General features: G+C 42.4%; 2 protein-coding genes across 4 annotated transcripts in view; one reads left to right on the top strand and one right to left on the bottom strand.

Annotated features, from left to right (window-relative positions):
• The window catches only part of wwox (WW domain containing oxidoreductase), a 121694-nt gene extending 107322 nt beyond the window's left edge, over positions 1 to 14372 (top strand). The window contains exon 9 of the mRNA XM_034535664.1: positions 13050 to 14372. Coding sequence (XP_034391555.1) covers positions 13050 to 13241 — 192 coding nt within the window. The 3' untranslated portion in view covers positions 13242 to 14372. The remainder of the gene's footprint in view (positions 1 to 13049) is intronic.
• The window catches only part of LOC117732621 (transcription factor Maf-like), a 64965-nt gene that overhangs the window by 10661 nt on the left and 27006 nt on the right, over positions 1 to 27298 (bottom strand). Inside the window, exon 3 of one of the 3 annotated variants that reach the window (XM_034535666.1) lies at positions 13568 to 14354. The exons of 1 other annotated variant lie outside the window; for it this stretch is intronic. The gene's annotated coding sequence lies outside the window, so the exon portion shown is untranslated. Of the gene's footprint in view, positions 1 to 13567; positions 14355 to 27298 lie in introns of those variants that run through there. One more of the 3 variants, XR_004609617.1, reaches the window with a different exon arrangement.

The raw sequence follows: 27298 nt of genomic DNA, 5'->3' as shown, positions 1-27298 counted from the left end.
ATCCTATTTAGCTTGCCCTGCTTCCTACACAATCCTATTTAGGGACTCACCCCCACCCCGCCACCACAGCGCACCCCCTTCCACTCTCCAATCCTATTTGTGTGCCCCCTCCTCTTGTATGCAGGTGCCATCTATCGGAAAGGCTGCCTACTGGGTGTGTAAGCCGGGATTCAGTGTGTGTGCTTGTCTGTGTGTGTGTTCGCCAGTGATTTGTGTGTTAATGTAACACGGAAATTGGAGTGGTCCACCTAGGAATAAGAGAAACACTGTTCTTGGACTCTTGTGTTTGCGAACATCAGTCAGTTGTGCTGTGGCTAACTAAGAAACTGTTTTGTTCTCTTACGGCAAACAAGGCTTGAATTTGGTTTCACTTCACATCATTATCCACTAAGGGGAAGGAGTGTCACATCAGTCTTTTAAAGGCGAAAGAGACTGCCGGGTACAAAATCCTCTGCTATCTGATGTAATACACATCCTTGTCTCTTCATCCACAAATCGGCCATTATTTAAGATGAGTGTCTGTGTCTTCTGTCCCGTCCCATCTCCACCTGTCCCTGTGACGGGCCTCTTATCCTCCATTAGTGTATTTAAACAGGACAAAGTGACTGTCCATATCACAGGCCTGACTCCTCAACCTATCACTCGCCCAGCGTTATGAAAGTATTCTCATTCTGTTTGAAGATGGGAGATGAAAGGAGGACAGCAGTCAGGGACCTGGTCGGCCTGACTGACTGTATTAGACTAGCCCATCCTGGAGAAAGAGGTACGGGGGAGGAGAGGGAAGCTGATGATGTTCCTGCCTAACTGGATTAGGGGAGGGGGTGAAAAAAAGGTATGTGTAGAGCAAGGTTTTGTGTCTGTCTCTATTAAGGGATGGAGGGTGTAGCAAAGTGGATGTGGAGGCTGGTGTGTCCGTTCAAGACAGGTGTTCATTTGCTCTCCAGTTGCAGTTTCGTTTGAGTTGAAGGACTCACGTCTCGCAGACAGAGATAATGATGAGCCAGCAACAAAATAAAAAAACCTCACATGCCGAAACACAATCTTCTGATGCAACAGAGAGGAAGACAGACAGGCGATCAGAGCACAAGGTTAAACAAGTCACTATGCTACTGCTGCTGCTGTATCTGCCTTACTTTCTATAAACAGCTAGTTGAAGTTATATTGAAGTTCGGGCAAAGGGTTTCAAACAAGTGATATATGACGTCTCCCATTTGGCTGACATTTTTATCCAAAGCCAACACCAGAGTGAAATAGTGTGACTGAGCTGAATTTATTAATCATTCAATTAACTAAATGTTCCTTCTTGTTATGGTTCAGATGAATGGACTGTCAGTCTTTAATGCAATCTAATTCTCAGCACACCTCAAGAGAGATGTTGAGAACTTAACTGCTCTGCAACTCTTTCATTTCTCTCACCCTCATTTCACCTGCATTACTCATTCCTCTGTACACTTCTGTCACACTCATTCTTGCTGTATTATTTCTCTACATCTTTTAGTGTAAATCTAGATTCTTCCATACTGTAGCGACAGTTTAAGTCGCCCTGCAGCCTACAATCTTCTTCTCTCTGGGTCTCTTTCTTAGTCTTCCTCTGTGTCTTTGGGGCCGGCTGGTTAAGACAGTCGGGGCAGTCGATCGTATCAGACTATCAGGCCAGTTCAACCATAAATTACCTGCAGCTAACAAAGCGTGCTGCCGTAACTATTACACTGGCACTCAAAGTCACCTCGGCCCACACGGCCGGGCTGAACATCCTCACACACTGAATGATAGCAGACCAAAGAGAGTGTTTGAGCGAAACTGGTTGGTCGCACACTGAGATTTCAATATTCATAGCATACAACTTCAAACATGGGCAGTCAGAGAGGAAGATGATGACTTCATATCATATCATATATATGATTTCAGCACAGATTTGTTTGTTTGCCACTTATAATAACATGTTATTTATAATGCATGTTGAACTGAGCTTATCCCAATGTACTTATGACACAAAAGCAATTAAAACAAATGTAGTAAAAAAAGAAAAGAAAAACCTGTGAAAACCATTATCCAACTAAAAGGATGAATACAGCGTAAAAGGCTTAATTTTTCAGCACAATTTCTCTTAAGAAACCTGGTTACTGGTTACTATATATATATATATATATATATATATATATATATATATATATATATATATATATATATATATGCACCAAATTCCTAGGGTTGTTTAATTTCGAATTGTACTATGCAAACATATTTGCTAATGGCGTATTTGTCTCAATCACTTCAAGCATGACTGGTAAACCTGAATATATTTTGTATAGCCCAGAATCACACATTACAAATTAGGGCTTTACAATCTGTACACATACGACATCCTGTCCTGGGACCTCACATCGGTTCAGGAAAAACTCCCCATAACCTCTACTGTCATGAAGCACAACAACCCAATACTCAACACATCTAGAATGTTTAAGTATAAAATAATCCAGGATTTATTTATCTGGGATTTCCTGTGTGTTTAACTATTTGATGTGCAGAGACAGAGCGGTGCCTTTTCCCTCTCCCAGCTGTGTGTGCAGGTCTGTGTTATTGGCTAATTGAGAGCGTGTTCTGTGCTGCAGCTCTGCCCTGGAGGTTAGTGTAAGCACACACACACTGTAGCAGGACAAATGAGAATACACCCCGCCATCTGCCCAAGAGAGACACTCCCTCGCCCTCTCCTTGTCCCTCTACCCTTGTCCCCCTCCTCTCCCTTTACCCTTTTGGTCTCATTTTATTCCTTCCTTTATTCTCCCACTTCTCTCTTATCGCCCTCCCACACCTTCGCTCCCCCTCCCCCCCCCCCCCCCCCCCCCACACACACACACACACACATTTTCTATTTTAGTTTTCCATAGTAACAGTTTTCTTTCTCTGTGTACCACCTCTTCATTTCCTTCACTCTTGTTTCCTTCCCGCTCCTTCAGTCGTAGGTGTGTGTGTGTGTGTGTGTTTTGATGTGGGAGTGTCGTGTAAAGGTGTTAACGTAGTCCGATCGCAGACTTTCAGAATGTTCTTTGGGCGCGATCCATAGGGGCTGACACCGAAGGTGACCCCCGGTCGGTAACCTTGGAGACCAACTTTATTAAAATGAATTTGAGTAGAGGGGCCGTACTGACAGCAGCATAATTACATCGCAGAGCATCAGCACTAATTTATGCAGCCCGCATTCAACCGGTCAGGAGCACCGAGATGGGGTCAGTGTGGATACACACGGAAACACACACACACCCATACACAACATGCCCACAGGGCATATTGGGAAACACACGCTCAAACACACACACACACACACACACATGGATCGGCATACCAATACAAATAGGTAAATACATCCAGTTTGTTCTCCTGGTAGTGTTTGTACTGCTTTGAGGCTCAATGTGTGTTTGAATGTATGTAAGCACGCATATGTCACGTGTTTGTGTGCCATAAATATATTCACACATTCTGTGAGTATATTTAGCAGTTTTATAGAGACAGGCAGTATACAGATCTAATTAGTGTCGTAGCCTGATAAGTGCAACAGAGTTACTCAAATACAGACCTTTCATCAGTTATCCCACAAAAAATATTGTTATCCTATGTGAATGTTTTCGCTGTAGTAGTCTTCCTTTTTCTCATTGACACTAATTCTACTTATTGAAGATATCCTTGATGGGTAACTCTCATGCAGAGTGGCAAATACGCAAAAGGAATTTAAAGGTAAAGTAACCTACCTTGACTGTTCATTGGTAGGGATAACAGTCTACATTAATTAGAACAAGTAAAGGTCAATGTTCAGAGGCTTGCACTCTGCTGAGAGTAACTTTATTGCTTTCTTAGTTTTCTATTTAATAATGGCACTTTTTTCCATGAGACCATGTGTTATTTTGTTAAAATGACCAATCTCCTCTCATTCTCAGGTTTTCTCACTTACACATGAACAGACACACACACACACACACACACACACACACACACACACACACACACATGACCACACACACATGACCACACAACCTCTGCAGTAGATGTGAACAAAAATAAGTCTGAAATCTGTTCAACTTAAATGTGACTAACAATATAAAAGATACTACAAAAACATTTACTGCAATCTTGTTGATTGTGACAGATTTTCATTCAGCATGTAACTAACACTTTGTGATTGCCATCACTTTTATTCATGTGTTGATTAGGAAGGTCCTTGGTGCTCATTAGGCCCCATTAACAACGATCTATGAATGGAAAAGAAAAGAAAAGGATTCTAGTAATGTGTCACTGCTTTGCATTCTGGCTGCAACACAAACAGTTCTGTCATCTTTTCCCTGATCTTCACTTCACAGCTTCTGTTCTGGTGAAGTTTCCAGCACCCAGTCATAAACCTCGTGATGACAATTCTGCCCCATAGAGGCTAAAGAGAAAAAATAAATGTGAAGCTCTGAAGTATCAGAAGGAAGAGTGGAAGAAGGGGTCAGAGGAAGAGAAGCCGGAGAAAGTGCTATAAAGGAGGTTAAAAAGGGGGTGAACAGGGGGGACGTGGATATAAGTCACAGCTCCAGTCACTTCATTGTAGCCGTTGTGACCAAGGGCACACTAATCTATCCCATTAGCAGATCTCTCCGACTCTCTCATAATGTTACCGCTAGCTGCTCTCCTGTGACATGTTCCTGGAGTGTGTGCGAGGGGGAGAGAGAGAGCGAGAGAGAGAAAGGGGGAGGGGGGGGGGGAAGAGGGGTAGATGAGACGGAATGCTTTGCCTGTGTGTGTAAGTGTGTGCGTAATGACAGTTCAGCTAGTTGCTCTCCTGTGAAAATGACACGTTCCTGCCAAATTAATATCATTACTATCAGAGTTTAATGGGCCAGCGCTGCCTTCTTATTTAAAACAGAACATCCCTCTCACGACCTCCACCACGAGGGAAGGGGGGGAGGGGAGAGGGGGGAGAGAATGGGTTATGAGCAGGATGGGCAATGTGAACTGATTTCTTTTTTATTTCCTACTACAGCCAAAGAGGAAGAGGAATTTAAGTTTAGCAGGTTATGATGAGCTTGAAAACAAACCGACAGATTATTGAGAACAAAAATATATCATTCAGCCAATGAGGAAATATCTTTGACAGAAGAAATGAGGACAAATATTTTTATTTGCAACTGCAACACACTTTCTGTGCATTCAGTGGGACAATACTACAGTTATTTTCCAACCATGTCAGTCATTTGAATAAAAATACATTTCCCTTTCTGCTTTGTGTGATAACTTTAAAATGTATCTCTTCTTTCCCAGATGTAATGTTAAAATGTTGGGATTGTATTCGCAGTAATTGTTACAGCTGTTAAATGTCCCATAGGTGTGAATGTGAGAGTGAATGGTTGTATGTCCCTACATGTGCCCTCGATGGACTGGCGGCCTGTCCAGGGTGTCCCCTGCCTTCGCCCTATGTCAGCTGGGATAGGCTCCAGCGCCCCCGCGACCCTAATGAGGATAAGCGGTATTGAAAATGGATGGATGGATGGATGGATGTTACAGCCGGGTGCATGTCTGCTCTTGAAGTGAAGATGCTCATCACCGGTTGGCTCTTGGATATATTTTCCTTCATAGCTTGTGTATTACAGTATTCTTTCTGGTCACTGTTGTTCTTTCTTTTACAGTACTTTACCGTATATGCGTGTAAAGTTCTAGCAGTCTGTTACGGTGTCATTCGTCACTTGGAGTCAGCATTGTGATAATGAGTTCATTTGAAAATACACTCTGCGGGCTGCCTGTGCACGTGGGCACATGCATTGTTGTGTATGCACATGTGTGCTTATTTACACACACGTGAATATAACTATTTGCGCACTACGTTGTGTGTTTTTGGTATGTGCACACCTGAAAATGTGTGTGTGTTCGAGAGTTTGTGAGTGTGTGAATATGTCAGGTTGCCGCAGGAGACCAATTAGCTGGTGCATCAGTGAGGAGGTGAACATACACACACCTGTGTGTGGCCCTATTACAGCAGCCCATCACACACCGACACACAGACAGCTTTGCTATGCTCATAATAGAAACCTACTGACACTTACAGTACATTGACCATATGGAATAATGACTTCACTGTGTCAAACTGTCAGACTTGAGTCACCAGCATGCGTTATTTCAACCAGGTGTTACTAAGTTGACCAACTTTTGTGAATTGTGGGTTATCTTACTGCAGCTGAATGGTTGTCGTTACCAATATTTACTTTACATTTGTGTTCATAAACCGCAGATGAGCTCCACAAGTGATTTGGTTCAAACTTTGAGGTATCGTGCACTGACGCAATCAGATGAGAATGAAAAAAAACGATCACAGCCAATAAAGCAGCCAGGCCTCTTCATGTATAATTCAGATATTTTATGATGGGCTATGCACCCAAATGGGCGTGCTAAAGGAAGACTAAGGCCATTTCCAACCAGAGAAAAGCCCTTTTAAAAGCTAATCCCTGTGCCAGAGTCCTGCTCATTTTACTGCTCCTCTTTAATGAATAGGTGTCCAATAAGGCCTTTTATTGTCTTAGCATATGTTGCTTTTATTAGGGGAAAATAATTAGGTTGTGCGGATCACTTCGGAAGTCCTCTCGCCAGATAAAAATGAGATAGTTTCACAGTGGTTGCGCAAGTCCTTCTGACTCCTTGTCGTTTTCCCCTTGAATGCTTTGTGTCCTAGGTCCCTCACCACCTCCTCTCCTTCGTTTCCTTCTCTGCTCCTCTTGTCCCTCCTCTCATCTTTATGCATTCCCTCCTCCTCTACCTCTTGTCCTTTGCATCCCCTGCACCTCGTTCCTCACTTTCTCTTCTATTGTTCCCTAGAACGTGCAGGCATTAAATGTATGCAGCAATGTCACATTGTACTGCACATTTACACACACACACACACACACACGCGTGCGCAAACAAACACGCACACACACACAAAACAGATGAACAATCACAATGTGACAGGAGACTGTTGATGACTGACACTTGGTTGATCTTATCTGGTGCAAAAGGGTTAAAGGAATGGCTGCAGAGAGAAAGAGAGAGAAATAGTGCACGGGGGGGGGGGGGTTCTCTTGTGCTTTGTGTTGGGTTCCTGTCACTCCTACATAGTTTATTCCTCCACTCCTTTCTTTCTCTGCCTTCTCATCTTCTACTACATCACTCTCCTTGCTTAAATAGAAAGAAGAATGTCAACAGGGCTCATCTGTGATCTGGGACTCCAGGGAAAAAGATCCATTTACCTCCAAGAGGCGTTACTATGACCGTTTACCCATGAGGCTACACTATGCCCGGTCCTGTAAGTTATGAGGCCGGAGGGGGATGGGGCTGCAGGGGAAAAGGGATCTGCAGAGGGTTGATGGAAAAGAAAGGGGCTAAGGAAGGAGCAGGGGGCAAGGTGGACAGACTGAAAGAGATTGAGCGGGCATGATGAAGGAACAGAAAGAGGAGGTAGGAAGGAGGCGTGTCCTTCCATCCTGTCCTTAATGCCCCTCAGGGGAGTAAACTGCCTGTAGGTAAGTATTAACCATACGCCAGTAGGCTAATGGAGGGTATGAAATGGGGTTTAGTACATACAGATGACCAGGGGTAGACTAATCACTGGGGAGACCCATGATGAGGAGAGCTGGTCACGATTTGAGGATCTAAACAAGCTCTCAGTCAGATTATGGACATGGCTCCAACTCCAAGTAAAGGCCTTATTCAGTGCTGTTGGATGTGGAGCATGAATCATTTGTTGAGTGCTTGTGGATTATTTTATCATGCTAAAACTGAAAAGACGCACAGCACCTTTACTTGCTTACATCTACTGTGACCTTTGGCCTACCTCAGTAAGGGTGACCCCAGTCTCGGGGGTGAGTGTCAGGGTACTTTCTGAAGTGTGCGCTGAGGTGTTTGAGGTGCTAATCTAGTCTCCTCTTGGTTGAGTGGTCAAGCTGAATGGAGGGACAGGTTGTTTATCTGATGGGACCACGTTACCCTGGATTCCTTCTACAGCTGGGCCAGGCACGCTCAGCTGAGCTGTCGGCTCGCAGAGATTACCACGGGGCAAAGACGGCTGTGCACACACACACGTTCATAGAAGAAGTGCACACAAAGGAAGTTTTTGATTTCAATGGTTATTTATTAAATGTAAAATATCTTTAGCACAGATTAAAAATCAGACACCTCCATCTATTTCAAACATCACAGGCTGTAACAGAATCACAATCCCTTTGCAATCCCACTTTCAGCATAGCTAGTCCACGAGGCCAGGCAGAGGGCTGAGGCAAAAACGGCACTCCTCCTGATCCCTTTGCTGCAGCTACAAGCCAGGAAATACTTTCCAAATGCATGATGTAGCCTTATTACATAGAAAACTGGTTTTATTCATCAAGTATCTTTTGAATTCAAGTATTTTACCACAGATCTATAGTGCACTGTTTTCCTAACATGTGACTTTTTCAGGGGTAAAATAGTATTTGCAATCAAATGATGAGCAATTGTTCACCTTTCAAAACTACACAGTGGGTATACAAATCAAAGGAGGTCACTTGTCTTCTATTGACAGCTTGCCAAAATTCAAACAGGCTACCAAAATGTATTTCCAAAAATGTTTTTGGGTTCCAACCTAAACTTTCTTTTTGAGCTGCTGCACATCCAGCCGGCCTTCACATGTCAAGCATGGACATGTGCTGCAATGATTGGTGGTTCCTGCCAGGAGCTGAACTTCTCAAATTGTGTCCCAGGCATAGATAGCTTTGCCAACATATAACACTGCTGGAGAGCCATCACAGAGGTCAGCTGGTGCACACTCCCCCTCTCGTTTCTGCTCTGCCTCAACCCTCGCTGCTGTAAAAATGCCAACTGACAACAACTGACACAGATGGTGAGCAGAAACACAGGACAGGCAAAGGAAGAGAACCACCCACAGGAGTAAGAAAACAGGAAGACTCTACACACACTGTCCATGAGAGGATATTGTCTGACAATATTATCAACTCATTTGATTTAAACTTTTTTCTTTCTTTTTTCTTTTACTTGAATTTTTTTCTACTTTTTAAAATGATTCTTTCTTTTTTTTTCCAGCACATGCCATATGAGAATTTGGGGATTATAAAAGTACCTGAAAGAATTGCTAGGTTTTCAGCATGCATAGCTGTTTGTATTTACAGGTTTGTATGTACAGGGACGGGCCAAAAACAGACTGCTCTACAGTACTGGGTTTATTTACATCCAGGTCAGAGGGAAAGTTCAATGTCATAACTACAGATGTGAGGGTGAAGGGTCACATGCATAGGGTCAGAAAAAGCTCATACGGTTGAGTACAACTTGTATTATGAAGACACAGAACAGAACACAGCAAAGTAACATTACTGTTAATCAACAACATCACATCTCCCCACATACCCTTTTTGCTTTTGAATACACTCAATAAGGAGTTTTCAGCAACAGGTTATTGCGTAACACTGTACAAGGACATTTCTATTGCGAGTCCATGAGATCCATGGGTATTGAGTCAATACTGAGATTGGAAGACTTGGATCTGATCCCAGAATAGTTCCAGAGCCGTTGTAGTGGATCCCAGGCTAAGTGCAGGCTCATCGCTGCTTATCTACAGTCAGCTTATTGCAGGGTGTATTTTCTCAGCATTTTTGTTACCCACAAAAGCAGTTATACGCAGAATAACTGTTCTGCTCCTTTGGTTTGGCATATTGCTGTGGTCACGTATGTTTCTTAAATTTTTAGAATTTAAGGATCATTTTGGATTTAGGTCTTAAGTAAGTAATTCAACAAGTTTTGGTCAAGTCTGAAGTCTTCATTGGAGTCTCTCAGAGTCTCTCTGAATATGGACTGTACTAATTAATTGCATGGAACTAGTCAAAACTTCTTTAATTAATGTGTTACACAGCTGAGACCAATGTAATGTATTGGATCTTTGAAAGAATAATAAGAAATAGCTATACATATATATATGCATCCATTTGACTGGCTTTCTGAATAGGCCGATTGCACAGCAATTGGCAGGACTACCCAACAATCATAAATGTATTCACAATTATTAAATAAATGCACTTTATTTAGTACAGCTACAAAACCTTTTCCCTAACCTGCAACATGGCAAATTGTGACATTATCATTGAGTTATTCAGTTTTGAACTGTTAATGTTTTTGTTGTCAAATCAAGCCTTCAGGCAAGTCAAAGTCTACAGCTCTGTGTAGTAGAGAACAACTCTTAAAACACCACCGATGTTTCTCTGAAAACTACTGTACACAAGGTAATGATTCACATTTAGTTGCAGAAGATAGAAAGACACACAGCAAAATCCATCAGTTTGTAGACAGCTGAATTTACGAGCACAATCTACAGTTCGACATGGGTTAGAAATGGCTGTTACACCACAGATGTGTATGACGCACACTGGTTCAGTGATATTACCTTTCATATAGATTGTCCCACATTTTAATCTTTTATCTGTTCGTGCTCATGTGCAGGCGCATGCTCGTGTTCAGACATGCACATATGGATACTGTATGTGTATATGTCCAATTGTGTAATGTAAGTGTATTAAGGTTGTTGCACCCCTCTTGTTCTCTTTCTCACTACCTCACACACACACACACACACACACGCACACACAGAGACACACAGACACACAGACACACGCACACACACACACACACACACACAACATTGGTACCCATGCACACACACGCACACACACACACACACACACACAATGATAGATGGCTGTGGTGGGTGGTTGAGAATGTTAATGCCTAATCTCATCAGCCTTATCTTCTACAGAGGTCAGAGGGTCAAGTGGTGAGGGGGATGAGCTAAACACCAATACGATAGCACATTGCTGGACGTACAGCACGGTCAATGTACTGCCATACACTGCTAACTGGACTGTTACTTTCTTCTTCTTCTTCTTTTTACTTTTATGGCTACTGAGAAACTGTAGTCATAAAAAATACCGAAGACTTTTATAATGAAGTCAGCCACATAAATGATGTGGATTCTGAAAGTGAAGGTTTATCAATATTCCAACTTGCAGCAGGACCAGTGTTTGGTAACTGGACACAAACAAACTGCTGTGAAAGTCAGCCAAGTTCAAGCGGGCGTCAGCGAGTCGGAGCGCGCAGCACTGAAATCTTCAGTGAAGTTCAAAGGGCATTTAGCTTTTCAGACGTGCTAAATCAGATGCCCTAAGTGAGGGAGATGAGTTAAACTGAGCGCGTGTGAACCTGCAACTCAGAGACACTGCTTGGCATTTGTCTGTCTTTGATATGGCGACATGTGATGTGGATGAAGTTATCGCCCCACTGGCAGGTGAAACAGACAGCGGCACACAGAGAGATGCTGCCTTTTCATCTGCTGTTTACCAGCTCTCCCATCACACCGCACTTCAAACACACTCAATCTCTGCTGCGACGTTACACACCAGGGCTCCTCCTGGCGGAAGTTTACTTCGAGCTCAGAGGGGGTTGTGTGTCTGTGTGTGTTGATGAGAAAAATATTTCTTAGATTCTGGTTGGTGTGTGTATTTCATTCAATCCAATTTGCATTTATGTGCATAGTCTTGTACTTGCATGTGACAGTATGAATGCTTTAGACTTCGATGGATCTTTCCACTTCATGTGTGTTTGTCTCACAGCTGCTTTAGGAAGCTCATCAAACAGTTGGCATGTAATGGGGCTCCATTATGCATGTGTGCATGTTTGTGTGTCTTGCCCATGTTTGACTACTGCGTATATGAGGTTGTCTCACTGTTTGCCAGTGCTCTGTGCTAAACATTAGTCCTTAGCCTCCACATCAGTGTTCCCTCTCACTCTGTCTGCCCTCCATCTCACTTTTGCTGCCTCTCATTGGGAGATAAAGAGACGAGCCATTTCATGTGGCCATATAGAAGTCGTCTCCAGGCCCGGAGTTTGCGGGGAAGCTGTCACAGCAGCTTTTAGCCCGAGCTGCAACATGAAAGATCCCTCTTTCAGCAGTTGGGTTATGTGTGTAATTCTCTCTGACGTGTTTATTCTGCTGCAGTTTAAACTTTCATTTTCAAATGTCACATACATTTCCCTCCTCTAAGAATATCCCTACTAATTACTAACTGATGGGACAGAGTGTATTAGAGAACTTAGCAGGTTGCGTCCAAATACTGTTTTACTTCTCCAGTGCGTCTCAGCTTGAGAAGACATGAAACAGAGTGCATTTCTGGGTTGAGACTTGAGTGATCCTCAGATTTAAACTTGCCTAAACAATGAGAGAGGACTTACTGAGAAAGAGCCAGAGGGAAAGCCGTGTGTGTTTTTGTGTGTGTGTGTGCGTGTGCATGAACATGTTTGTCTATTGTTTGGGAAAATAATGCTTATCTATAACCAACTTCTGGTCTAAACACACAGGTACAGAATTGTACTTGTATCGTTTCAATTCATACTCTCAACTGTGACCGCCTTGCTGAACCCATATACACAACATGTGAAAATATACATGTTAATAACCATGGCATTAAAACCTGTTCTTTTACACTAAACTAAATAAAAGCTGTGGTTTCCCTAGTGATTCCCATCCAGACATGAGCTGGTTTAATTTTCATGTTCTCCACTGTGAGTCTTTATATCTGTAGCATTCTCATGGTCCCATATCGCCAGAGGTCCTGTACACACCGGGTAGAGAAATAAATAAATAAATATATGTATATAAATATATGTACAGTAAGGGGTTATGCTGTTCCCATGGTAATATGACCCAGTCATCATGGGCTGCAGGGAAAGGGGAACGACAGCGTGTGGTTTTGTTTCTCACTGTTGATACTCGGTCCGGCTGTCTCTTTTTCGGCGTGTGTGTAGATGTATGCTTCTCAAAGTGGACGTTGTGGTTTGGTCGATGTCCGCTGTTCGTACTCTCTTTTTGTCTGGACAGGACTCGTCCTAATGTCAGAGTCAGTAATTGGGCTCTCTGTATTTTGTCTCCTCCTGCAGGCTGATGCTGTCTTGTTGTCTCAGTCTCATGAGTCGCCCGCTGAACTCGTATCTCTTTCTGTGTGTTTCTCTGTCCACAGCAACAAGGGGCGGCCACCACGGTGTACTGTGCCGTAGCTCCGGAGCTGGAGGGGTTAGGTGGCATGTACTTCAACAACTGCTTCCGCTGCCTGCCGTCCATACAGGCCCAGGACCAGAGCAGCGCCGCCAGCCTGTGGGAGCTGAGCGAGCGCCTGGTTGCAGAGAGGTCAGCAGGCATACAGGCCCTCTGATAGACAGAAGAGGAGGGGGAGGACGTGGACTAGCCAAACAGGAATCAAAGATGGCGGATCACGGTGATGTCCAGTTTAGTCTGAAACTGTACTCTGACTGCATAATACAAGGGAGCTGCCAAGTCCATCTGGATATGTAACATCACTACAGGGGCTAAAACACACTACACATACAGTACAGGAGGGGGTTTCATATACACTCTACTGAATAAATTAAAGTTTAAATTATGTTCAGCTCTGCTGTGGTTGTTTACAATGGGAGGTGGGGGCCGAAGAATTTTTGGGACGAATTCAGGGATCTTTTAAAGTTTGTTCTTTTTCTGTTTGTCTGTAACTTTTCATAACTGTCTTGCTCACAATACAGGGTTACCTAATAAGCATATACTCTATGGCATATGCATCTGTTTCGAGTAATAGTGCACTCCATGGCAAATACTGTGTGATCCCAATTAAATACCCAAATATATCCCTTGTCTAGTTCTATGTAGATGTCTTCTATAGAGATACAAAGAGCGTTGGTTCATCTTTGTGCTAAATCTTTTGGGGCATAAAATAAATAATAAGTACTGGGCTTGTGACACTCATGGATATATAAACACATTGGGTATGATTCTCATGGCTATATACATTATTCTTCAATAATTGTATTTCTTATCAATGTCCCTATTTGTTTTCTGTACAGTATTTACAATATCCTGATTTCTGGGCATGTGCTAAAGGGGGTGTGGACATCATACTGTTTTCTGTTTGCTATTTGAATCAACCTACGTATTAATAATCTATACTCTGGTAAATCTAAATTACAATTTGGAGTTATTCTCGGGATGATCCGTGTCCATTTGAATGGCAAATACAGATGGTGGAGAATCTTATTTCCAGAGTCCAGGATCTTTAATTTCTGTGTTTCTTTCCTTGTTGTTGGAGTAGAAGAATGTGAGTCTCCTGTTGTTGTTATTTTTTCATCATTGTTTAAATATTGAACTCTGGCTTTGGGTTGGCTGTGGATTGGTTGCCCTGAAGCTGCTGTGTGGACACGTTTGAGACATTGTGCTTTATGGCAGTCCGGGTGCCGTAGGTTGCTCTTGAAACATCAGCATTCCAGTGTCATGATATCTGTAAGAAAAACGAATGAGAAAGAACATTTAATACAAATCTGTTTTACAAAAACATATGTGTGAAATCATTTTAGAGACAAAGTGGAAGTCCATTCATTTGGGGGCCATTAGTGTAGATATCTAACTAGCTAACACTGAAGTCTGAGTAGGGCCGTTCCTTAGGAAAAAACATGGCACTGTGTTTGATGATACATTTTCTCTTTGCTTTGTTCATTTGCTCGTTTCTGTGCTAAGAACAGATCAACCCGCCGATCCCGCAGATGACCTTCATAATTACACTGCTCCAATCAGAAAAGCAGCAGAATTACTGTTCTTCTTTTAGGCCCACACACAAACACATTCACACAGAGCTGCTGAATAATTTGGGACTTCTTTTATCGTTCCTTTTCCTCTGTATACAGCACCTGATTCTTTTTTTCTCTTCCTCCAACACACTCACACATTCAGTCAGAAACATGATGTGCCTTTACACAGCCAGAAACTGATACCGATGTCCTGCCTTGTCATAATCTATACTGCACCCAGAGTACAGGTGTCTTATCACTGTCCTTTCACAGCACAGGACACACGTAGAACTGAGATACAGCATGAACACACACACACACACACACACACACACACACACACACACTCTCTCATGTACTCCCAGCGAGAAATTGAGTGAAAAACCAAGCACATTTTCTAAAACCGTCCAGGTCCACTATGGTGGTGTCACCTCTAAATACAATTACATTAATCTATTACGCACCGAGTGATTTTGCTACTCAATAAAAGTAAACAACAGGGTTCGCTACAGCGCTGCTACAATGTTAAAACATTTTAATGAGAACAAAGGATTCCACCGGTCGCTGTCCGTGGTGCTGCTCAGGCTCTGGCTCATTCATGTCACTATACGTCTATCTTTGGTAAACTCTCCATGAAAACATTTGGCACGTTTGAGAATTTTCCTGCTTTTTCATCAATAATAGAGCATATTCTCACCATGACAGGCATCTGTGAGAGACAACACGGTCCTCTTCCACAGGATCGGCCTGGTTCAGCTTTAAACTGACATTTTTCTAAGTTTTTAGCCTGTTTAGTTTCCCTCTGCTTGTTGTTAGAACCCAGCGACTTACGTAGTTAGCCTGCCCTGCTGTGTTTTTATTGTTTCCATTTGCAAACTTCCTGCTTAGGCTGTGCCACCACTCGATACACTAAAACACAGTTCCTGCCTCATCTGGTCTCTCATGTTGGGTCTCACTCCTGCATTGTGTCACACCTTTATTCAAATGTTCTATTCAGAATAACTTTTTAGGATGGTTATTGTATTGCCATGTTTCACAACCTGCTTCTGTGATGATTCTAAAGAGAGCAATTCCACATCTGAGCCTTCTGTAATCTGTGTCCCCTCCCCTCCACCTCCTGTAAAAGGAGCAAGGCAGTTTGTGACTATATATATTTCAGGGTCTAGCTTATCAAAGACATCTCTATGAAAGCGGAGCTTTAGAAAACAGAAAACAGACAGAGCGGTTAAGGAAAGCCTTCGATTGGAGGGGCGGACTCAAGACACAAAGGAGGATCTTCAAGAGAACAAACAAGCCAGATGTCTGTGTGTCTGTGTACTGCAGTGGCCGATCCATGGGTGTGTGCCTGAGTGAAGAGGGAGGTTCCTGCCTGGCTTCCATACAAAGTCCTATCGATCAGGCCTATCGGAATCATCTGATAGCTAATCGATAACTTACACTTCCTCTCAGCGAGCACGGAGGAGAGAGAAGCACGGCTCTCACAAGAGTAGGACCTTGATCCTTTGACCCCACAGTCCCGACACACACACAAATACACACACACACATACACACACATTTTCAGTCCGTCGCTCTTCATTTCTCTGTTACTTTAACTCTCTTATAATAACAGTACAAAACAATATAATAACCGAAAGCCTCTGTAAACCAAATAACCAATATACATTTGAATGTTATTTTAATTAGTTGGATTTACAGTTGATTTCTTTTCCCTTCACAGAGTTTATTTCAATTTTGGTCGTAATTGTTTACGACTGACCATTTCATTTTCCATTATTGTTTTTATTTCTTCAAGTGATTAATTTCAGCTCTCAAAGAATAATTATGAGAGGATTGATTTGATTATGCCTTTGTTCTACTCCTATTGGCTCCATTGACTGAGGGAATGCCATGTTGCCATTTCGAGCGGATATATTTAATGATCACAATCAATGTTAAAGCTCTCTCTAGACTCAACTAACTCAATAAATATCTGCCAGGAGGAAATTTACCATCTAACTACAGCAGGCAATAAAGTCTTGCTCTCTGTTCTCCTCCCTACCCTGTGCTTTCTTTCCACCGCTTTCTTTTGAGGATGATATTGTGATCAATTTTCATAAAGTGTTACTGCAGAGTCAATGTAAATATTATTTTCTTTGCAATATCTGCACACGTGCTTGGAGTTTTATATTTAAAAATAATTGCAGAACAAAAAAATTGCTGATTATTTTCCCAGACTCCCTGGCACTTAATTAGTAACTTTTAAGAAAAAGAAAAAGCTGCTTGTCAAAATAAAATATCGTTATACTATGAGTCCTGTTATTATTATTTTTTTAAATATGTGCGTGCGTGCGCGAGAGGCTTTATAGGGAAAAGAGTGCAGCGGGGCTACCCTGTCTCGCTGTGCCGCCCTGTCTCGCTGTGCCGGATGCATTTCTCTCTGAGATGTAACGAACCAGTCGCACTAAAATAGTCAACAACACATTGCTCAGAAGCGCACTGCAAATACGATGTGGGTGTTTTATATGAAAGGAAGTATAACCTTTAAGTAGTTTTGTTTTTGCCAATGATGAAAGTTGTGTAATGTAAAGATGCTGGAGTTGTTGGCACAAGCAACAAAGTAGACGTTTCTCTCCACTTCCCTCTTTCTTGCGCTCTTTTCAAAGAGGCAGCATTGATAACATTTGGATCCAGATAGCTGTGATTTAGTGAGCCTGTTCACTATCAAATGCACTTATTTTTCCCTGTAGATCTGCTCGTGCAATCTATAACTTTTCTGTTTTTATTGAAGTCTCGACATGGCACCTTTGAGGAAATCCTCTCAGCCCCAAATCCCCAGCGTGTCCTCACCGCTAGACAGCATGACCTTGTAAACCCTGAGTTATTTTACTCACCCATTGTATGAGGAGAGAGAGAGAGAGAGAGAGAGAGAGGAAGGGGGTAGAGAAAAAAGAGCTCCTGCCTGTCACAGCTTTCAAACACAAAGAAAAATGAGCACTTGTGCTGAAGTACAATTATTAGCCCCCGTCTACAGATTCATCACACTATCGAGAGGGAGGAGAGCTAGGGAGGTGAGTGGAGCAAGAGGTCGAGGAGGAGGAGTCGAGGAATGTTGAAAAAAAATAACTCTAGGTATGGGCAGAGCAGTATGGAGCATAGAAAGACAATAAGGAGGAAAAACCGGAGGAAACATAAAACGAGGCGTTTGTAATGTGGGGACAACTGAGCGGGAGCCAGCAAGGCGAAGCATGCAAAGCTACCGTAGAGGGATGTTTTAGGGGAATAAAAGGAAAGAGCAAGGCAGAGGTAAAGGAAGGTAACATGAAATAAGAGGATTTGTCAGGCCTGCGGTTGGTGGCAGTAATAAAGCCTGCTAATCTGAGGGAGAACGCTTGGCTGCTCTCACACTGACGCCACACTTTACCACCAGGCCAAGGTCACACACACAGTTCATGCATGTTTTCAGTCGGTCCCATCACTCTTTTGTGAATCAAATGTGTTGCATTCATTGCTGACCTCTCTCCTCTCCACACACCTCTTTCTCTCTCTCACCTTTTCTCTCTGTGTCTCTCTTGTCTTCTTGTTAGCCCCCCCCCCCCCTCCCCCTCCCCCGCCTCAGCCATGTTGATTTTCAAATCTCATTTTTCTCTGTTTATTAACTGGCTGTGCCGTGTGAATCAATACCTATCAAAACCATTACATAAATGCATCTGTCACAAGCAGATAGTAGAGTGGGGATGTAATGTGTCTGGTTAAGGCCACCATAGGGTGAAAGGAGATATGATGTGTATGTGTATGAGTTCTCAGAGGACAGCGAGTTTCATTTTGTGTGACCAGGTGTGTCGGGCAGAGAGAACGGTTGTTATTGAGCTGTGGTAAATGGCGCATAACCTGGTGCACCGCTTACTTACCCCAGACCCCTGTTCTCTCTGTCTCTTTCGTGTGTACGTGTTGTGAGTGTGTAGTCATGGGCATGTCTTTATCATTTCTTAAAAGCAGCAAGTCTAAAGTGAATGCACAGTGAGGGGGGAAATTATTTGGATTCACAGGATAGGCACCTGGATGAAGAAGTATTTTAGGTGTGTTTACATGGCTCGGAGTTACTCACTGTAATTGTCCTCAGAACTATAGGGCTAGGGTATTGTTTTTAAGTGTTCAATACTTGCACCAATGTAATGCCTGAGTTTCAGTGGCAACATGATAAAAAAATAAAGATAACCTTCTCCTAAACCTCTGTCTTACACAAGCACCCACATTATATAGCCTAAAACTGGCTAAATGATTTAAATCAGGAAATATCTGATCAAAGAAATATTACCAATACAAACATACTTTTAGCACCAGCTGTCAGTACTTAACAGTATTAAAAACTCATGGAACCATTTTGGCAGCACCTAAAAATAATTGAGGTTCGTCAGCCCCGACGTCCAGCACATATATCTCCATGCAGCTCAAATACAGGAGCACATTGACGTGCACAGATATACATACGGGGATAAACTGTGACAGAGAGCACAAGGCAACCAAGGAGGGAGATAGAGAAGAACGTGGATGGAAGGAATGATTGATGGAGGGAGAAAGATTGAGAGAAAGAGTTGGGAGCGTGTTTCATGTCCTCTTCTGGGGCAAACTGATGCTCCCAAGACTGTATTTCTTTAACAAAAAACAAACCCCGACATAATTGTTCTATTTCATTCTCTCAAGCACAATTATGGAGTATTTCTCATCTTTTCTTGCAGCAGTCTGTAGCTCTATTATGTTTCCCTTCCTCCCCCTTTAGTGTTGTCATTGGCATTTCCACACCTCACCTCTCTGACAGTGGAAACGGTGATTGACGGTGTGATTCAGATTTACATGTCATGCTGAAATAGCACAATAACCTGCGCGCAGATAATCACCTCATTGAGAAACGCTCCGGCCTCTCTCCACTCACAATTACTATTGTGTATTTGATTATATAACCACTCTCCAACAATGCACTTAATGGGTTTATTGGCAGCAGACCAGAACTTGCTTGTAAATAAGCCTGATGGTGTTTGATTCTAATAAATTATGCTTATATATGCAAACACAGTAAAATCATAACAATATCCAAATGTGTGTGGCAGAGGTGGGGTGGTGACAAGGGGAGATTTATGCTGCTACCAATTGGCCAGCCTCATCACTCACTCAGCTATCTTCAACTACTTTATTTGTTTAATTTCCAAATGTGATTGCTACACCACTCCCGCTCAAGCTGATAAATGCAAAGGATTATGGGTGGAGGAGGCCATGATTAATACGCATAATTTTTCAACTGGACCAAAAGAAAAAGAAAGGAATGTGCTAAGAGCTCTGAGGAGGAATAAAAGCCATTTCTGCTGGGACATGATGTAACCGAGTACTATAAGGAACATAAATGTATTTTCTCTCTGTCTCTCTCCCTAATTGGGGATGTTTGGAAAAGCCTTTTAACTAAATAGAATCAAAGCCAAAATACACAGTGCTGAAAGTGCTCAATGACCTCATTTCTGTCATTTATTAACCTGCATAATATGAGTTCCAACTATTTTACTAACTCTCTTGTGGGTTCTGAGGGTTTCACACACACACACACACACACACACACACACACACACACAAACACACACAAATTGCATTTGTACCAATGTTTTTTTAGAAATCTTAGAAATCTATTAAAATATTAATTTAATTAATCTTAGGCTGAAACTGACAATACTAACATTAATAAAAACGACGGCCTGGCTAATACGAAGACATTGTATTTTTGTAAATCATCATTGAGAAAAACTGGTTTATAACTCTGGAAGAATAGAAAAGTGTGTGTGTGTGTGTGTGTGTCTGTGTGGTGTGTCACCTCTCAAAAACACACTTACATACCTACGAGATTAATTACAAGTACCGTGAATCACTGTGCAATTAATTAACTCATCCTTAGTAATGAGTGTGCGTGTATGTGTGTAAGAGAGAGAGTGTGTGTGTGAACTGTGTGTCACACAGACAGCCCCTCCATCTCTCCACCTCTCGCCCTGTCCCCTCTCTAATTGCTTCCCTCTCTATTAAAATGCAGTCTGCTGTGACATCACTCAACCCTCTGTTAGAGCAGGCCAGGGCACCTGGAAAACCACACACACACACACACACACACACACACACACACACACACACACACACACACACACACTTGTACATTCCCCCAGTTAATCTTATAGAGCATGGTCTGTGTGGATTTTCGGGAAGCTTTGGGATGCTGAGAGAAAACGAGAGATTTTGTCTCCTTAAAGGTAAATTGAGTCTCAGTCGGTGAAGCTGCGGAGTAAAGCTGTGGTCTCATTCCCAGAAAGTGTGTGTGTTCCTGGAGGTGGGAACTGTCACTCAATCTGAATAGACTGATGTGTTAAGTGTGAGCAATAAGTTAGATATAGATTGTTCAGATGTCATGCAAAGTGTGACAAAGTTCTTAACACGGGACATCAAATTGGATTATTTCATTTTACAGTTATGGGATTTATTATTTATTTGGCATTATATTATTATTGTTTTCGTTTTATTTATTCTCTCTATTATTTGTCTTTTATTTGAAAATCATCATCTGAAAAATACCATTATGTCTATCACGAGATGATGAAATGTATCTTTAAAAAAATAGACATTTTATATTTATTTTTGTTTTTACTTATTGGTAAGGTACCTTTTAAAAAAAATGTTTACAGTTAAAAAGTAACCATACAAAACATTAAAAAGCACATTTGTATTCATGTTAAAATATTAAGTAACACCTAAAGTGTATATATATATTCACTATGTGTTCATTTCGGTTTATCCGTATGCAGTGAATAGACCTACATACTACACTAACACAGTACATGTACTGGGTAAAAAACTAAACTGCATCAGTTGAAGTATATATATTTATTTATCTTTCGGTTCTGATCATCCAAATTCAAGATGGAAAAACACAACAATAAACCATAAAGTAATGTCTAACACCCCTCCCCACTCTCTTTCCCTCATTCTCTCCCTCAGAGCTAATCTGATTGGTGCATATATCATGTTGACATCAGCACGGGTGGAAGTTGGCCCACTCCCACACACACACACACACACACACACACACACACACACACACACACACACACACACGGACCGAAGCTCCTCGTGAGTTGAGAGCAGTGGCATGCTCCACGGTGATCATGAGGACAGTGGATAACAGATCTCTCTTTTATCATTCCCTGACTTTCCCTGACATTTAAAAAGCCATTAACACCACTGAGATTCACCCTCGTGTACATTTCATATGGAAGCACCCCCCCCCCACACACACACACACACACACACACACACACACACACACACACACACACACACACACACACACACACACACACGTACATGCTTGCTTGCCACTCACTCTCAGGGTCTCTACACTTGTGTGTGTGTGTGTGTGTGTGGGGAGGGGGAATGATCTCAGCGATAACATAAAGCCTAAATGACACAGACAGAGCATTGAATTATACCTTAATAAGCTTTTCACACCTGTTCTCCTTTTCTGTAAGATTAAAGAAAAGAGATCCAGCCCACTGCTGGTGTATTTTAATAGCAGTAAGAGACAACTAGTGATACGTTTATTGATCTTGTTCTAATCGGTGGAATTGGGGCATTGATATCCTTGATCAGAATGCAGTCCTTCCCCGTTTGTCCCCACCGACATGGTGACAAATGGACACTAAGTGGTTGTTGTGTTAGAGTGACTGCCTTTGTGAATGGTAATTATCCACAAATTCAGTCATATATACGACATGTAAACACGAACAGCATAATAGTATTTGCTGCTGAGCATTGTATTAATTTACGGCCCATTATTGTAAAGCCCATCGTTACAATGCGACTGAGCATTTATTGTAATCAGGACTGAGAATGGAAGCAGTGCTAATGTATGCAATGTACTCACATGCATTCTGCCTGACAAAACTGAACTGTAGCTAATGCAGCGAATGACATACGGCCTCACTCGTTGTCGTTATTAGTAACGGACGGAGGCCTAAGTGCGAAACAGCTATTGACTAATTATACTCCATTGTGTCTGCGTGGAAAACAAGACGCTAACATGTTTCCGCAGTGACACAATGCTCACCCCACCACTTAATTTACAGGATATTAACATGGAACTGAATCTAAGCACGCGGCTCGGCTGGGCCTGCAGTATGAGTCATGACTAGCAGCAGATACAAATATTGAGCTCAGTCATTTAAATGCATGTTATTATAATTCTGCAGATGGTAGAGGCACTTTTGATGATTATGGATCGGACCCTTTAAACTCCTCTGAAAACGTCTCTAAATCGTATGGCCCCGGGGGCGTACGGAGACGTTTAGAAGACAGAAGACTTGAGAAGGGAAAAGAGAGGAGAGACAAAGTCAGAGAGGGCTTCAGGGAAGGGTTGACTCTTGGTTTAAGCCAGTAGGGGTCACGGGTGTGAAACAAATAGCAAATTCAAAGATAAAGGGTGAAAAATTACATGAGGGAAGCTTTTGCATATTCAGACAGATCTAATGTCAAGAAGAAAGGCAAAAATAATGGAGAGAAAGAAAGGTTCTATAAAAACATGCTCCTTGAGCAGAATTTGTATTTTGTATTCAGTGTATGTGTATTTGCTCCTGAGAAGGTATTGCAGGATGAATGTTTTTTTTTTTTTTTTGGTTTAAGGCAAGCTAAGGCTCGGGATGTGTGTTCGAAACAACCTGCAGGATTCTGGGGAAATGCTTTACAGAGTGAAAGAGAAGAGGAGGAGGTTGGAGGTGGGGGAGGAAAAGATCTAAACAAAGAAAGTCCCATTCTCTCTCTCATCTCCTATAAAGGTCTGCTGAGCTGAAGATATGGCACTGACAGAGTTTGACTTGCTCTCAGCTGCACTTTTAATGCTGCGGGCAAAACAGCCTGCGACTCCAGATAGTAGGTGTACTTTCTCATGTCTGTTTTCATCATGCGTGAGAAAGTTTGGCATTAATTCAAATCTCTGTGATTAGAGTTTCCACTCACGCTGATATGTGACTGCATGCGTTTATCTTCGCTCATGAACATAATGAGCTCAAGGACTGAAGATGCTCCCCAAGAGCGAGGCGTTGTTTATCATTCCTTCTCCACTTGAGTTTTTATTTTGTCTATCCTCCTCCTCTGTGCATCATTTTGTATTCAGTGCAGTGTTATACAGTGTTGTCAGGTCTCTGTCGTGTTGTGTTCCAGAGGAGTAATGCACTGGGTCTCAGCCCTTGTCCATCACTCTGCCTGCTGTAAGTCAGGCAGGCAGCCAGACAACCTCCCACCAAAGAGAAATAGATAAATGGTGGGATTTGGAAGCGATGCACAACAAGAAGGGGAGGGCGCTGCTGTGACTCAGAGCATCGACGCAATGTCAAAAGTGGATTTGAAAATAGTTTAGAGAAGGAAAGGGAGACAAAAGGTGAACGAGGAGAGGGGAGGGGTAAAGAAAGGAAGAGAGAAAGAGGAGGAAAGTGTTTCGAAGATATAATCATGAATGGCTATGAGAGAGTAGTGACTGAGCAGGTTAGAGATGGAGAGAGACCCAGCGAGTTATGGGGGAGGTAGAGTGAGCGTGATGGTGTAGAGAGAGAGAGAGAGAGAGCAGTGAGACAGACAGGATGAGTTATAGACCCAGGGAGGGAGAGAGAGCTTTCACACATGAAGACAGCCTGGTGATTTAGGGCTAAAGGACACTGAGACAAGCTCTGCTGCGAAAGGTGATGGACCTGAAGAGTAGTAACAGATCCACTGCAACACTACAGCATCGACTGTGCCTCATCTCTTATCTCATACGCAAGCATTCATGCACCACATGTTATGATGACTAAAGCATCACAAAAGTACTTCATCGTTCGAAAGAGACACTCTCAAATGAGAGCAGTAAGCACATGTTTATCTTGTGTATCAGGATGAAAGGATAACGTGCAAATACAGTCCTAAGATATAAAAACGGAAGGAAAAAAAATAATTGCCACTAAAAACAAACAACATTATTTAAATGCATTACAAAAGCTATTCTTAAGGTTGAGTAACACAGAAACTACTGGGTTGAGGTCAGCGAATGATTTTGATCATGATTACAAGAAAGACATCTTGGTAAAGGGGTGCACCAGCAATTTTGTATCAAACAATTGTTACACTGATTTTCAATAATGTTTTTATGAGACCTGGTTCACGCAAATGTTTTTCAAACTCCAAACCCCCAGACTTTAGACTAGAAAGCTCCTCCACAGCCACAGCCTATTATAAAGATGTATCTTCAGGCTGAGTACGAATCATGACAACTAAACATCCTTTAAAGGTTCGGGAAAGTTCCTGGTTATGGTAAAAAACAAACAATGTTGAGCAGGAAACAAGATATGCACAGCGGTCTGAAATCTCACAGGCAGCCAAACACAACCCTTCTAAAGAGGTTTTACCAACAACTAATGTTAACGTTTTCTGTCCCAAAATCACAGAGAATTTGCCAGAGCACATGCTCAAAAACTTCCTTCAGTCAACCTCCACACCGTTGAGTAATCCAGTCATGTTTATCTCAGAGTGTGTGTGTGTGTGGGTGTGGGTTGGTACTCTTTTATAGTTGCAGGTATTTGTATGGCAGCACAGTCGTGTCCATATTTGGGCGGTGTGAGGCGGTCACTAATCCATCTGACCTTCTGGCTCATTTGCATGCGCCGCCCCCCCCTGACTGAGAGATGCCATGACCTTTATTAGCTAATTAAGAAACATAACAGAAATAAACCTGACAGAGTGGGAATGGACACACACACACACAGACACACACACAGACACACACACACACACACACTGTCAGTGTGGAGGATGGGAAGAATAGGAGAACACGAGAGGCAGACTGGAGAAAAGACATGAGTGGAGAGAGAAATTTGGCATTCATCAAATAGAAACAACCACAGCTACATTTCCACATACAACGGTGTGCAGATCCCCTGTAATGTTCTCTCTGTAACAGCAAGCCCCCTTGAGGAAGTGTTACCTCACACACACTGCCAGCAGACATTCAAGCATTATAGTATTATAGAAGTAGTTTCTCTTAATCACTGACTGAGCTCCTTTAAATCCCTGTGTGCTGGAATAAGAGAAGTAAATCTCTCTGTCTCTGCTGTCTGCTGCCACTTAAGTGCAGTCGGCCTCTTGTCCTCTCGTCCCTCTCCCACTAAAGACTCATAATAAGCTGCTAGACCACCACCCCACCAGGTTAGAGAAGGAGTGGAGTGTGTGTGTGTCCTCACACCACAGACAGACAACAGCAAGACAATCTGGAGTGTATGAATACAATCACACACTTTATGCACACAAAGCATACAAATGTCCGCACACATTTGCATTGACACAAATATTTTAGCACACATACACATGTGCACACAGTTGAATATACACACACATACTCACACATTGGGGGTGTTATCTCCCACACCTATACCCAGTGTTCATTGTGTGTTAATCGGAGCAGTAATCTGCAGAGTGGGCAGATTATCATCTGACAAGCACCATTTTGAGGTTTGTACGATTATGCAATCAACTTCTCTCCTCCAGTACATCCCAGGGCTGAAGTTACAATGGAAACACTTAATGCTGACGCTACTAGGGGACAATATTTATTTGATGTGCAGCTTCTAAATTGCAATTGCATCATTTGTACAATACGGCACTTCACAAAATGTTTTATAAAACAGACTGAAACCTATATTGTGAGACTTTTACAGATTCATTCAAAAATGTAATCGTAAATAGAGGAACATAGCTAAATGAAATAGTCCAAAACACACATTATTGCTATCAAAACACCCGTAGTGTGTTTCCATGACACTTTCAGAGAAAAGGCGTGAGACAAAGGCAGGAAGGTGAGAGACTTTGAGAGGTTGAATGAGAGAAACTGAGAAACATGAATGGATGGATGGAAAAAAAGAGACAGATTTGAGGGCTGCGACCTCTCAGTGCTACACTGTGTCAGTCTGTCTCTGTCACCATGACAGACTGCAACAGTGGGGAACCCTGATCAGCTCGGTCCACACTGCTGCACACAGGGGCTTCACACGCTGACAGACAGAGCCAAGGGCTGTCCTGTCCACGGCATATCACAGACTGCAGTGCAGCCCCACTGTCTGTCTGCCTCACGCTCACTACCCGGCCTCTTATTTCCATCAGCTATAAACACACAACATATATACAGGATAAGTGTTGATATGAAGGCCTACATCAGTTCTGAAAAATCTGAAAATGAAAGCTTGTAGTAGTTTTGAGAAATCAGACGCTGAGCTGTTTAGATTTGATTTATTTTTCTTTCTCTCCTGACTGCCAAGCGGGACACCGGAGAGTTCTGCTGTGTCTGTCACTGACTGATTTCTCATTTTTGAAACATGAATGTGCCAGAGGTGCGCAGTGAAATCAATGCAGGAGAGCGCAACAAATTGTGCTGTTACACTTTGTTGTCCAATATCATAGTAAGAGGAAGGGCTCCTACACCTCTACTCCAGCAGGATTTTAAAGCCTGTCAATGATATTGTCACACACTGAGTCACCATTTTATTAGGAACACCTTTCCAATCCAAAACAATCCAATACAGCAGCTCTGCAGCAAATCCTTTGTTAAGCCTATAACGGGGAAACAAAGATGTGAG

This window comes from Cyclopterus lumpus, chromosome 6, assembly GCF_009769545.1.
Source record: "Cyclopterus lumpus isolate fCycLum1 chromosome 6, fCycLum1.pri, whole genome shotgun sequence".
Classification (NCBI taxonomy): domain Eukaryota; kingdom Metazoa; phylum Chordata; class Actinopteri; order Perciformes; family Cyclopteridae; genus Cyclopterus; species Cyclopterus lumpus.
This window is presented reverse-complemented; position numbering and strand designations above follow the sequence as displayed.